This window comes from Pogoniulus pusillus, chromosome 26 (genome assembly GCF_015220805.1).
Source record: "Pogoniulus pusillus isolate bPogPus1 chromosome 26, bPogPus1.pri, whole genome shotgun sequence".
NCBI lineage: Eukaryota > Metazoa > Chordata > Aves > Piciformes > Lybiidae > Pogoniulus > Pogoniulus pusillus.
This window is the reverse complement of record NC_087289.1, coordinates 13,913,655-13,926,910: the sequence shown is the minus strand read 5'-3', so window position 1 is coordinate 13,926,910 and position 13,256 is coordinate 13,913,655. Positions and strand designations below refer to the sequence as shown.

Sequence of the window (13,256 nt, the reverse complement as noted above, 5' to 3'; positions counted from 1 at the left end):
GATTTCAAGTAACATTGCTTCCTCCAGTTACCCCTTTCCTCACACCTGTCAATAAACCAGAAGTTAGTCTGATTCCTCTTTGTGCACAAGGTAATGAATTTTTCTCACTCCATGGACTACATGAGGCTATTTATTTTCTCCCAAAGCAAAGAATTGCCCTGAAGCTCTCACAAAGATATGTACAATAATTAAAAAACCCAAATAACAACCAAACCAGCTTGGAGTTGGCAAACCAGCACAAAAGACTGGAGTCTGAAAAGAAGGGTGTATTCCCTTTCAGTTGCTTCCTAAAAGTGTAAGCAGAAATCCTTGTAGGAATGCTTACTGAAGGCTCTCTGAAGGGTGGTTGTGGCCAGGAGGAGGTTGCTCTCTTCTCTCAGGTGGCCAGCACCAGAACGAGAGGACACAGCCTCAGGCTGCGCCAGGGGAAATTTAGGCTGGAGGTGAGGAGAAAGTTCTTCACTGAGAGAGTCATTGGACACTGGAATGGGCTGCCCGGGGAGGTGGTGGAGTCGTCGTCCCTGGGGCTGTTCAAGGCAAGGTTGGACGTGGCACTTGGTGCCATGGTCTAGCCTTGAGCTCTGTGGTAAAGGGTTGGACTTGATGATCTGTGAGGTCTCTTCCAACCTTGGTGATACTGTGATACTGTGCTTTTTATCTCTGCCTATGGAACCTGAACCATTTTGAAGTCACTCTCAGGATTGCTCCTTGAATCACTACATGTGGATGGACTGTTAACTTACCTCTGAAACATCAGGCCTCTCCTAAAATATTGTGACACAAAAGCAGACAGAGCTTTTATCTGACCAATCCCCAGAATTTTAAGTGAGTCCTGGGAGTTTAAAAGCCTCAAAATGCTATCTTGAATAACCTTTCACATTGCAATTTAAAGCTGTATGGGAGACGTTTCAAATGCTTAACCAGGTACTTCAAAATGTACATTTATATTGCATCATTCTAAGTTTGGTGTTGTGCTAGTTTGAAGCTAGCTAGAGTGTTTTGGTGAGAAGAACTAGATTACAGGCTGTGGAAGGGAAACAGTGGTGATGTCTGCTTTGCTCACAGTCTTGCTGAGAGGTATAGGAACAAGAAATAAAAACATTAGATAATCACTCTGGCTGGGGCTGCTGGCTGAGCTGCATCTCTCTAACCTCACCCTCCATTTTGGGCTAATCCACTTTGCTTCCTAACCCTTTGACCAAACCTCCATTCTTCCTTGGGACTGGGGTAAGGTTGAGAGGGGTATGGGGAAGGTGAAGGGGCGGTTGAGAGCCCCTCCTGGGGACTCAGGTTTCTGGGAGGGGAGTTGTGTTTCTGTATTACCTTTAACTTGTATATTTCTGTCTATAACTGTATATACTGTAAATATCTGCCTGCATATTGTGCTAGCTATAAATATAAACTTCAGTTATATTTCCAGAGCCGGCTGAGTCTAGTCTGGGTGATTTCTAAAGTGTGGGGGGGCAGAGAACACCCAAACCATCACAGGTGTGATAGGAAATCATTTGTGAAGAGAAAATACAAAGCTAGCAACATATCTTACCTGAATGGCATATGCTGCAGAGTCCTGTGCACGAACATTATCAGCATAAGCAAGAAATGCTCTGGTTAGTTCCATTAATAATCCATAGGCAAAATTTGGATCCTCCACACCAGCCTCAAGCACAAACAGAACATCAGTTTTACTAAAACAGAGTAATAGCTGTACCTTTAATCTCTAAGTAGTCACTTTGAAGCCTGACTCCAAACTGATTTAGATGAGAAAGCAAGTATAGATTTTCAGAGGTTCTAAAGGAGTAGGAAACCTCTTATCTAAGTACTACTAAAAAAAATCCTTCATCTTAAACTTCTAAACTCCTGTGAACTAATATAGCAACACTTCTTACCACAAATGTAAAATGTTTTCCTTGAGTTTCACTTGTGGAAAAATCAAGCCTGCCAGGATCTATGGCTCCCAGTTCACCTAAACATTCTCCACAAAGGAGTCGGGCTTGAGAATTGGCATCCTGGCAGCCAATGAGAAGTACAGTTACCAGCTGGGAGATGACTGGCTCCACAGTCTCACTGTCTGTCACATACTTTATCAACTGTTCCTAGGAAGTTGAAAAATAAAAAGGAGTTATTGAACAATAAGTTATTCTAATCCCATAAATTTTCCATCTGCAGCTTGGTCTTACTTTGTGTCTCATTTACCCATGGCTTTAGGTTAGTGATTCTAATACTGGCACTGTAGCTATAGTCCAACCACCCAAAAGGAATTTGTTATTGTTTATTTATCCTAGGAAGTACAAATAAATTAATGAGGGATTTGAGCCTCAATTAATCAGGGTGTTTCATTATCATACACTTCCCTACTAATTTCATTTTCTTTCTGTGTCTCAAGAGCCTCTCTTTTTTCCTACATTCATTTTCACTTAACTGCCCCTTCACGTGTTGATACTTTCAATTGCATTCATTCAGCTGTTGTCATACCTTCTACTTCAGCTGCCATTTGTATCCTTACTGTTTCCCATTTGTTGAACATTTCTTCATTCACAGTCAGAGTTTCCCTGCCCTCAGCCCCCTAGCATCTTATTGGGGTCTGAACTACTCACACTACTGAGGAAGGTTTTCTATACCTGATTTCTATACAGTGTTTCCTTCAAGCTGGTAAGTGCATGAATACGAACATCCACGTTCTCATGCTGAATAGCTCTCATGGAGAGCTGCAGTGCTGTTTGCAAGTCAGTGCATTTGGAGGACTCCTGAACAAAATAAAACATGAGAAGTTTGCATTACATATAACAGGAAAACAGTTAAGTGTTACTTCAAAAAACACAAATGAGAACACATGCAAACTACTTTTCTGCCTGCATTCTTTGAGGACTTGTGGGTGTCAGCTGATGAAAAATTCAAAGTGAGCTGGCAATGGGTGCTTGCAGCCCAGGCCAACTATGCCCTGGGCTGCATCACAAGTATGTCAAGCAGGATGAGCAAGGTGATCCTGCCACTCTGCTCTTCTGAGATCCCAGCTGAAACACTGTGTCCAGTTCTGGGTTGTTCAGCTTGAAGAAAAAAAGGCTCTGGGGAGACCTTACAGCCACCTTTAAGTACCTGGAGAGAGCCTACAGGAAATCTGTGAAAGGACCTTTTATATGGGCTTGTAGTGATAAGTGAAGGGGCAATCAATCTAAGCTGTAAGAAGGGAGACATCAGCAAGAAGTTCTTTACAGTGAGGATGGTGAGACACTAGAACAGGTTGCCCAGGGAGATTGTGGATGCTCCCTCCTTGGAGTTGTTCAAGGACAGGATCTTGAGCAGCCTGGTGTCCCTGCCCACTGCATGAGTGTTGGAGCTAGATGATCTTTAAGGTCCCTTCCAATGCAAATCATTCTTTGGTTTTTGCCTTCATCCATCCATGTCTTCTGTCTATTTCTTTAAATGCTTGCCTCAGAAAGGTGCTGTAATTTTTATTTACATCATCTTTATAATATAAATCAGAACCTCACTATCTAGAATCAGAAGTAAAAAACTTCATTACCTCATTCCCATCCAATAATAATTACTACTTTCATCTATTCCCTATCTATTCTGAGGGCAAGCAAAAGAAATCGATCACAAAGTACTCCTAAAAATAGACACTTCATTATCTTTAAAAGGAATATGGAAGATGGATCGACTTAAAAGTAACACAATCTTATAATGTGATTATTACTATAGCTCATACTTTTAATCTCACAATCTCTTTAGTCTCAGAAGATGAGAAGTCAGTGTTCAGGAGAGGCTACAGAAATAAGCCTGTTAAAACATGAGCATATTTCACTCCTAAAGGACCAAAAACCAGCTCAAAGTATTCTTTTGTTTTGGAGGCAGATAAATATTATTTCCAGCTATCAATAAATATTATTTCATAGTATCATCAGGGTTGGAAGAGACCTCACAGATCATCAAGTCCAACCCTTTACCACAGAGCTCAAGGCTAGACCATGGCACCAAGTGCCACGTCCAATCCTGCCTTGAACAGCTCCAGGGACGGCGACTCCACCACCTCCCCGGGCAGCCCATTCCAGTGTCCAATGACTCTCTCAGGGAAGAACTTTCTCCTCACCTCCAGCCTAAATTTCCCCTGGCGTAGCCTGAGGCTGTGTCCTCTTGTTCTGGTGCTGGCCACCTGAGAGAAGAGAGCAACCTCCTCCTGGCCACAACCACCCCTCAGGTAGTTGTAGACAGCAATAAGGTCACCCCTGAGCCTCCTCTTCTCCAGGCTAACCAATCCCAGCTCCCTCAGCCTCTCCTCGTAGGGCTGTGCTCAAGGCCTCTCCCCAGCCTCGTCGCCCTTCTCTGGACACGCTCAAGCATCTCAATGTCCTTCCTAAACTGGGGGGCCCAGAACTGAACACAGTACTCGAGGTGTGGTCTAACCAGTGCAGAATACAGGGGCAGAATGACCTCCCTGCTCCTGCTGACCACACCATTCCTGATGCAGGCCAGGATGCCACTGGCTCTCTTGGCCACCTGGGCACACTGCTGGCTGTCAATAAACTTCAGGTGTTTTCCTCATCATGAATATGTTTGATGCTTTGAAAAATCAATAAACAAAAGATGCTGTACCTTTCTGTATTCTTGAAGGACAACTTGAATTTCTTTTAGTTCCGGAATGTCAGGCAGAAAATATATTTCATGTAAAAAGTCTCGTACAGCATCTCTAATGGTTACCAAATAAGCACATAAAAAAAACACAGTAAACATTAGTTGGATCAGAAAAATCTTAAGAATGTAACTTTCTGTACCAGCAAAGATACAGAATCAGAAAATCTGGCAGGGGAAGGGGTCTGAGTGGGTTGTAACTTGGCCACAGCATCATAGATTTTCATAGGGACAGGATAAAAAAAGCTTTTCAGATGAGGCTATCATCTAACCTCAAATACAATTTAAAATGGCAATTTTACATCTCATGTCAGTGCTACACAACTTTAATGTAAGGTAGCCCCCATTCCTATTACAGGATTTAATCCATACAACTGCCAATATTTTATAGAGTACCTGTTCTCAACTATGAGGAAGTGAAACACTGCTGTAGTTTCCTTTGGCTGGATGTGTATAAGGGGCAATAATGCTACTATCACATGACTAAGCAAGGAGCCAAGGTAGGAATGGTCCAGACTTCGAACGAAACAATCCCAGGCTCTGAACAAGAAAGGACAACAAAACAATAGCAATCAAGGATTCTTGTTTGCATGAAGACATTTAAGGTTAGTCAAGAGAAACATTTTAAGTTATTTTAGCTCTGTCTGGAGAAGAGAAGGCTTTGAGGAGACCTTATAGTGACCTTCCAGTATCTGAAGGGGAACTACTGTAAGGCTGGGAAGGGACTATTTACAAGGTCTTGTAAAGACAGGATGAGGTGTAATAGGTTTAAACTGGCAGAGGGAAGATTCAAAGTAGATGTTAGGAAAGGGTTCTTTCCAGTGAGGGTGGTGAGACACTGGCACAGGTTGCCCAGGGAGGTTGTGGATGCTCCCTCCCCAGAGGTGTCCTGTTCCAGTGGGAAGCGTCCCCGCCTATGGCAGGGAGTTGGAACTGAATGAGCTTTGAGGTCCCTTCCAACCTAAAGCATTCTGTGAAAACAAAAGTGTACTCAAGGACAGAAACAGCTGGTTATGTCCCCACTTGGGTACATTATCAGTTCACCTGCAACACAGTTCTGGAAAGTCATCCTTGTATCTTAGAGCTGTTCTGAGTGTAGTCATCATCTTCACTCTTACTGAACTGATGTGTTTGGGACCCATGAGCTTCATTAAAGACATCAGACTGTTTAAAGCCTAGACATAAATAAATGTCATTTTACTGTATTAGATAGCAAAACTTATGCAAGCTGTATTGTCTAGTAAAACCAATCCACCCTGAGTTGAGAAATCATACATTACAAGACATAAAATTCATTTTGATATTTCAATAAAGAATTTGGGAAATAGAAGAAAAGAGAATGAAAGGGAATTTGCAATAGCAGTAATATCAAGTGAAAAGTTGTTATTTAGGCTGGTGACACATTGAAGAAGGAAGAAGTGTGGATATCAAGGGAGTTAATTGTTATAGAAGACTGTTACAAGACATGCTTGTCTGTATGTCTGAAGTTTCTGAAAGTGAGAACAGCAGGTTTTGGAAATCACAGAACTTTAGAGCTTGGCAGAGACCTCCAGAGATAATCAAGTCCAACCTCCCTGCCAAGACAGAATCACCCAGGGTACCTCACACAGGAATGCAGACAGAAACAAACCTGCATTTAAACCAACCAACCAAACCAAGAGAACTAACTTGCAGAAGTGACTGGTATGCCTCAGAGAACAGGTTATAGATCAGTTGTCAGTGAGGTTAACGAAGGACAGAAGAGAAATGCTGAGATGGAGGAAAACCAGGAGATACTCCAGTCCGTGTAACAGTGCACCAAACAAGGTAGTACAATGTCCACCATGACAAACAGGAACACAGGAACAAACCTAAGCTTGAGAAAGCTCAGTGAAACTCACCAAGAACAACAACAAAAAAAACCCCACAAACCAGAACCAGAAAAGACAGAAGGTGCAGCAGAAGCAATGCTATACAAATTAAGAACATGAGGCCATGAAAATGAGAGTATCTAATTGTGGATATCTGAGATGCATAAAGCTTTAGGGAACAACAGACAAAATGTAGGCCATGGGTGTAAAGGTCACACACATTCTAGCACTGAAAAACTCTCCACAGAAAGCACCTGCACTACCTCTGTGAGGTGGTCAAAAGGCCCCTCTCGTGGTAAGAGGCAGAATGTTCAGACTTCAATCTTAAATTGTGATCTCAAATTGCTCTAAATGCTCTCTAGTGTGAAGATTAATGGAGCTGTCCTGTGAGAAGAAATCCCAATAAAATCTAGTTTCTCATACATGTGCATGGTATTTTCTTTAGCTTTGCCCTCTGGTACCCTTATGACCCAGTTCCCTGCAGTAACTCCACTTCTCTCCCATATTCTCTCACCCTCCACTGTGTTTCACACATACCAAACATACACTTAGGTTCCTCCTCCATAACTACCTTGTCTGACTCATATATGTGCATCAGCCAACTGCTGCAGAAGCAAACCAAACCCTTTTGAGCTTACACAGAGTATCAGTGTCTTTGAGACTTCAGAGACAGCTGCAGAATCACAGTAGTGAGCCTGGAATATTGAAACAGCCCTTGCTTATCTTTGGTTTAATATCAAAAATCAGGTTCACACACCATTTTTTTATCCTCAATGCCAACACTGGAGCTCAGTAACTGCATGTTGAAAAAAGCCAAGATACCAAGCAACTTAGGTTGCAGATAATCACCCTGTGGAGAAGGAGAAAAAGTAAATAAGTCAAATAACTTTACTACTAACAGATTCCTCAGCTTAAGAAATTAAAAAGCAATTATGAAATGCTAATTCTGAAAGAGACAGCAAATCCATACAACACTGCTCTCTATCAGTGTCAAGGAAAGACTCTTACTTATTTTCAGTAGGATTTTGAGGATGGGGGATGTCTGTTTGGGGTTTTACTCAGATTGTTTTGTGGGTTTGTTTTTTTTAATGCATAACTGGTACATATCTGCCTTTCATAACACATTTCATATGAAATGCCAGATTTTCCTCCACTTTTTGCTTCAAAAAAGTGATGTTCAGAGTTTGAGATAAGACAATTTGCCATTCTAAAGGGAAAAAAAAAGTATTGAAGAAAGCTGAACATGAATATTTAAAATTCTTACCATCTGTTCAGGTGATGTTATTTCTCTGGGTCCCTGATAGGGATCATCATGAGATGCAAACGAAGCCAATATCGACAAACCATTGAAGACTTGTTGATAATGTTCACCTATACGGAGCAGTAGTTCATTATGCAGTCCCTGGTAGTCTTGTCTCAGCAAGCTGCCCAGTTCTATCTCCGTCTCATTCTATAATCAAAAAGCAAACAGAAGCCAAGTCTTCATTTCTTCACAAACTAGCACATCAAGAGGCTCTTGTCTATTTACCACAAAAATCAAAGAAAAAGCTTCCAGTCAGCTCAATGTTACACGTGTGCTAGTTTGAAGCAGGCTAGAACGTTTTGGTGAGAAGAACTAGATTACAGGCTGTGGAAGAAAAACAATGGTGATGCCTACTTCGCTCACAGGCTTGCTGAGATGTATAGGAACAAGAAATAAAAACATTAGATAACCACTTGCACTGGGGCCACTGGCTGAGCTGCTTCTTATGCTCTAACCTCACCCTCGATTCTGGACTAATCCACTTTGCTTCCTAACCCCCTGGACGAACCTCCATTCTTCCTTGGGACTGGGGTAAGGTTGAGAGGAGTAGGGGGAAGGTGAAGGGGCGGTTGAGAGCCCCTCCTGGGGACTCAGGTTTCTGGGAAGGGAGTTGTGTTTTTGTATTACGTTTTATTTTGTATATTTCTGTCTATAACTGTATATACTGTAACTATCTGCTTGTATATTCTGCTAAGCTGTAAATATAAGCTTCATTCAATTTCCAGAGCTGGCTGAGCCTAGCCTGAGTGATTTCTAAAGCGAGGGGGGCAGGGAACACCCACAGTATTCACAGTATCACCAGCGTTGGAAGAGATCATCAAGTCCAACCTGTTACCACACAGCTCAAGGCTAGAACACAGCACCAAGTGCCACGTCCAATCCTGCCTTGAACAGCTCCAGGGACGGCAATTCCACCACCTCCCTGGGCAGCCCATTCCAGCACCCAAACCATCACAACACAAAACATGTTTGTAGAGTTTTTCACTCACAAAATAGCCTACAACAGTTGTTCAGACCCACCAGACTATAAACAGCAAGAACAAAACTTCTGCATGTATGTATGTTTTCCCCATCTGTGCTTTGCAGTCCCTTAACTGAAAGGTCACTGTTCATCAGTTGTTGCTTCTAATCTGCACATACAGCAAATGCCAGCTTACCTTGAGGTAATGAAGTGCCCGCTCAAGCTCATCCTTGGAGCAGGAACAGACCAGATGTGAGAAGATGTATTTGAAGTTATTAATTAGAATCTCTCTCCGGTTTACATTCAGTTGTTTGGCTATGGTTCGAGTAAGCATGGAGGCTGCAGGACTAGCCTTGGCTGCAAGGTCAGGGAGCAAAACCTGCAGGGTCCGCTGGTAAATTGAGAACAACACTTAATGGAAAACTACATAAAACACTCTCCAGGGCTCAGCTTCATGTCAGTGCAACAACACACATCTCTGGTCATAAGTACAGATACAGAAGAACTTTAATAAAATGGAAAGATCTATTTAAAATGCAGAGAAAATAAAAGGAGCTGTTTCATCTAATCAATACTGACAAAGATGCAAACAACAAGTGCATTTTTTGCATGATCCAGATTCTCCAGAAAATCATAAAAGAAACAAAAAGAAAAAACTAAAGCAAAAAAACCACAAAATACTTCAACAACAAAAGGCAACCAAAGCCAAAAGAACAGAAAGCACAACACAAAAACAACTACCCACCAACACTTCACCAACCTACTGGCCAATTATAATGCTGCTTACTTTAAAGCTGTGCATTTCCCATCTACCAACAAGCAGCAAGTGTATGAGTACGAATCTACTTACACTAATTAAGACAGATACCTAACCAGATCAAAAATAAATCTATCCAGAGAGGAACAGCTTTCTTGATTTGAAACAAAGCAGACATCATGTAGAAATCAAGTCTTAAGAAGAATCTCTCCAATCTCTACTCAATCAGTAACCAGACCTTAGCTCCATCACCTGTCATACTTGAATTATCACTACAACCATCATTGGAACTACTCGATAAAACTCTTCCTCTATACTTGAGCCCCTACTTTCAGCAATCCCAAAATATTTTATATTATAACAGCAACTAGGGGAAAAAATAAATTCAAATTTGTGACAGGTATAGAAAAAAATGTGGACTTAAATAGAAATGGGCAAGCATACAAACATGGAGAAGTAAAAATCATAAATATAAAGATCCAACCAACTTACTGAGAGAAAGCGATTTAGATCTGGAAAATCAAATACGTTGGCAATCTCAGACAACATGTCCAAAGCCATCTCTCTCTGGTGGGCAGCTGTTTGTTTCTGTAGCTCATTACCCTGGCATGCAGAGCTCAATGCTGTTATCTGGCTGGAGTGCAGGGATTCCACCAGGAACTAAGCATGAAGAAACAGGTATTTAACATTATTTTTCCTTGTTTCACTCCCTAAAAATAAAGACTTCCATCTTCTTTCAGGCATCTGGTTTTATTTCTCATTTATTGTATATACACCTAGGGTTATTTGTAACACAACCTGATTATCACCAGAACAGGCTGACTTGCTGGAAAGCAGTTCCATGAAGAAGGACCTTGGGAGACCTGGTAGATAATAAGTTATCCATGGATCGGCAATGCGTCCTTGGGGTCAAGAAGGCTAATGGTATCCTTGGGTGCATTAAGAAGAGTGTGGCCAGCAGGTCAAGGGAGGTTCCCCGACCCCTTTGCTCTGCCCTGGGGAGACCACAGATGGCGTAGTGGGTCCAGTTCTGGGCTCCCAAGTTCAAGAGGGAAAGGATGTCCAACAGAGGCTATGAGGATGATTAAGGGACTGGAACATCTCTCTAAGGAGGAAATCTGAGTGATATGGGGCTGCTTAGCTTGGAAAAGACTGAGAGTGGATCATCATAATGTTTATACACATCTCAAGGGTGTCTGTCAAGTAGAAGGAGTCAGGCTCTTTTCCATGGTGTCCTGTGATTGGACAAGGGACAATGCACACAAACTGTAACACAGGAAGTTCCACCTCAACATGAAGAAAAACTTATTTACAGTAAGGGTGATGGAGCCCTTTAGCAGGCTGCCCAGAGAGGTTGCAGAGTCTCCTTCCCTGGAGGTTTCCAAGACCCATCTGGATTCATTCCCACATGACCTGCCCTAGGTGATCTTGCTTTGGTAGATGGGTTGGACTTGATCTCTGGAGGTCCCTTCCAACCTGTACCGTTCTATACTCATCCACATAACTACATTTAATTTTATAATTCTGGATTCTTTAATAAGAAAAAACCAACAAAAAACCCAGGAAAGTCTGCTTTTGATAATTTTTGTTCTGAACAGAACTTGTCTTTAGGTAGTAGGTTTAACAAAAGAACAAATCAATCATGTCAGTATTATCTCTGTCAAATGCTGACTTAAATTCCAATCTTAAACCACAGCCTCTTGTGGCAATGCAAGAAAAACCATAGTTCATCTATTTGGAAGTGTCAACAACATCAGGGGAATAAAACAGAAAAGCTGCTCTGGTGAGGGTGAAATATTGTCACAAAGTAAAAGATTTTCCATTCCTTCCCGATTGTTTGTGGGCTTCTGTTCTTTAAATAATTTCTTTCTTCTCCTATGAGATTTCACCTTGTAATACACTATTAATTTTTACCTTTAACACCATTTTCAAAATACACAAAGAACCTAACCATGCACCTTTCTAAAGCATCATCTCTTTCCTTGTTACCTGGCAGATAGGCTTCTTGTACTGACTGAAAAACGCCTGCAGTTTTATGGACTTAGCCGCGGCCAGGGATCGAATCTCTGTATATGCTGCTCCAGCCACAGAAGCTGATTTGGACAACAAACAGTGTAGCAAGTGCAAGAGGGCAAATGGTACCAAATCTCCTTTGGATGCCCTTAAGAAGTAAGCAGAAGAATTTAAAAGGAAAAATGAATTATATTAATAAAATGACATAAGAATATACAATTATCATATGCAAAAGGACTCATCATTGCATTTGCATTGCTTATCTGTACTTCTTATGCCAGGGCAAAATAAAATGAGGTAGACTACACATCAATCAACAGCTTAGTATAGTCACAAAGGGCTCTGGACAAAGGCTGATTATGAAACAAGCAATTTAATCTTATATTGGCACTCGAACAAAACTGTTACTTTGCATCACAAATTGACATTACTTTGCAATTTTTAAGATACTATCAAAAGTACCTTCCAATATCTCCTGTTGTGAGAATCAAAGTATCTTTAAGTTCATTATTCCTTGATATTTTGGCATTTGTATAGGCTTCTTTCATTCGTGAAACAAACAGCTGGAAGGCATGAAAACAAACCAGAAATGTTGTCTGACATGAGTGAAACCCAAAACATAGTAAATGAGGAAAATCAAACTAAATTAAATTATGAATTCACCTCTTTTATGAATACTTCTTCAGAGTCAAAGGATTCCAGTATGTTCTTTATGCAGTCACTGAAAGCCACTCTTACATCTTTGTCTGGATCTTCCATTAGATTTAAAAAAGACCCAAGAAGAGTCTTCACACTGGACTCATCAGTGTTAAAATCTAGATGCTTGCAAAGATGAGGTATATTTTCTATAAAAGCTGGGTGGCATGGGTTGGAGGAGGAAAGGAAAAAAAATTAATTGTAATACTATTAAAAAAAAATCTACTAAAATGCACAAAACAGTGATGCAAGTAAGCTATAAAGTTATTTTTTTTAAACCAAGAAAGTTAATATTGTCAAGCCAAATAAGATATTTGAAATGCAGATCTTCTCCTATAGACCAAAATTAAATCAAGGTAGTTTAAACAAAAAAAAATGTATTGACAATATTAAAGAGTAACAGTGAAATCAACTAAAATAAAGTATTTCAAGCACCATTATACCTACCCAAAAAAAGAAAGAAAAAAAAAAGATAGAGCAAGGTACAGTAATGGCTTTGCTAAAGGTAAAGTCACATACCTAGCTTTACTGAACTTGGTACTTTGTTCTCAAGGAGTGTAAGAAATGGCTTGAAAACACAGGCTTGCACAGAACAAGTTTTTTCATGAGTAGAAGTCACAGTAAGGCTGCTACATAAAATATCACAAGTAGCATGCTTAATGGCAGAGTCTGTTAAGGAAGGTTGTACACTGTATGTACCAGAAAGACAACAAGCTAATTTCCCAACTATAGCAGCACAAGCCTCCTTGACTAGATCAGATTCATCTTTGATTTGGTTTCTGAAATGGAAACAAACATGAAATTGTTTCAATAGATCATTTAGCTAGAAATTTGTATTTCTACATAGTCTGAATTCTCTAACTATACTGAAAGTACTATTAGGCTAGTTTAAGGATCTGTCTCACTAAACTATCTTCCTTTTTTCAGTTACCCTTAAGTTCTGTTAAAGGGTTTGAGTAGCTGTGCTAGTTTGAGTCTAGCTAGAATGTTTTGGTGAGAAGAACAAGATTACAGGCTGTGAAAAGGAAAGAATGGTGATGTCTACTTCAC

The 13,256-nt window shown here is 40.7% G+C and overlaps 1 protein-coding gene across 1 annotated transcript in view; it reads right to left on the bottom strand.

The window, feature by feature from the left end:
* ATR (ATR serine/threonine kinase) overlaps positions 1–13,256 on the bottom strand; it is a 54,903-nt gene that overhangs the window by 29,346 nt on the left and 12,301 nt on the right. Inside the window, exons 10-23 of the mRNA XM_064165114.1 lie at positions 12,726–12,985; positions 12,174–12,364; positions 11,973–12,073; positions 11,487–11,658; positions 9,990–10,157; positions 8,937–9,131; positions 7,741–7,926; positions 7,234–7,326; positions 5,671–5,801; positions 5,023–5,166; positions 4,591–4,684; positions 2,619–2,744; positions 1,887–2,093; positions 1,544–1,657 (exon numbers count right to left, since the gene is read on the bottom strand). Coding sequence (XP_064021184.1) covers positions 1,544–1,657; positions 1,887–2,093; positions 2,619–2,744; positions 4,591–4,684; positions 5,023–5,166; positions 5,671–5,801; positions 7,234–7,326; positions 7,741–7,926; positions 8,937–9,131; positions 9,990–10,157; positions 11,487–11,658; positions 11,973–12,073; positions 12,174–12,364; positions 12,726–12,985 — 2,182 coding nt within the window. The remainder of the gene's footprint in view (positions 1–1,543; positions 1,658–1,886; positions 2,094–2,618; positions 2,745–4,590; positions 4,685–5,022; positions 5,167–5,670; positions 5,802–7,233; positions 7,327–7,740; positions 7,927–8,936; positions 9,132–9,989; positions 10,158–11,486; positions 11,659–11,972; positions 12,074–12,173; positions 12,365–12,725; positions 12,986–13,256) is intronic.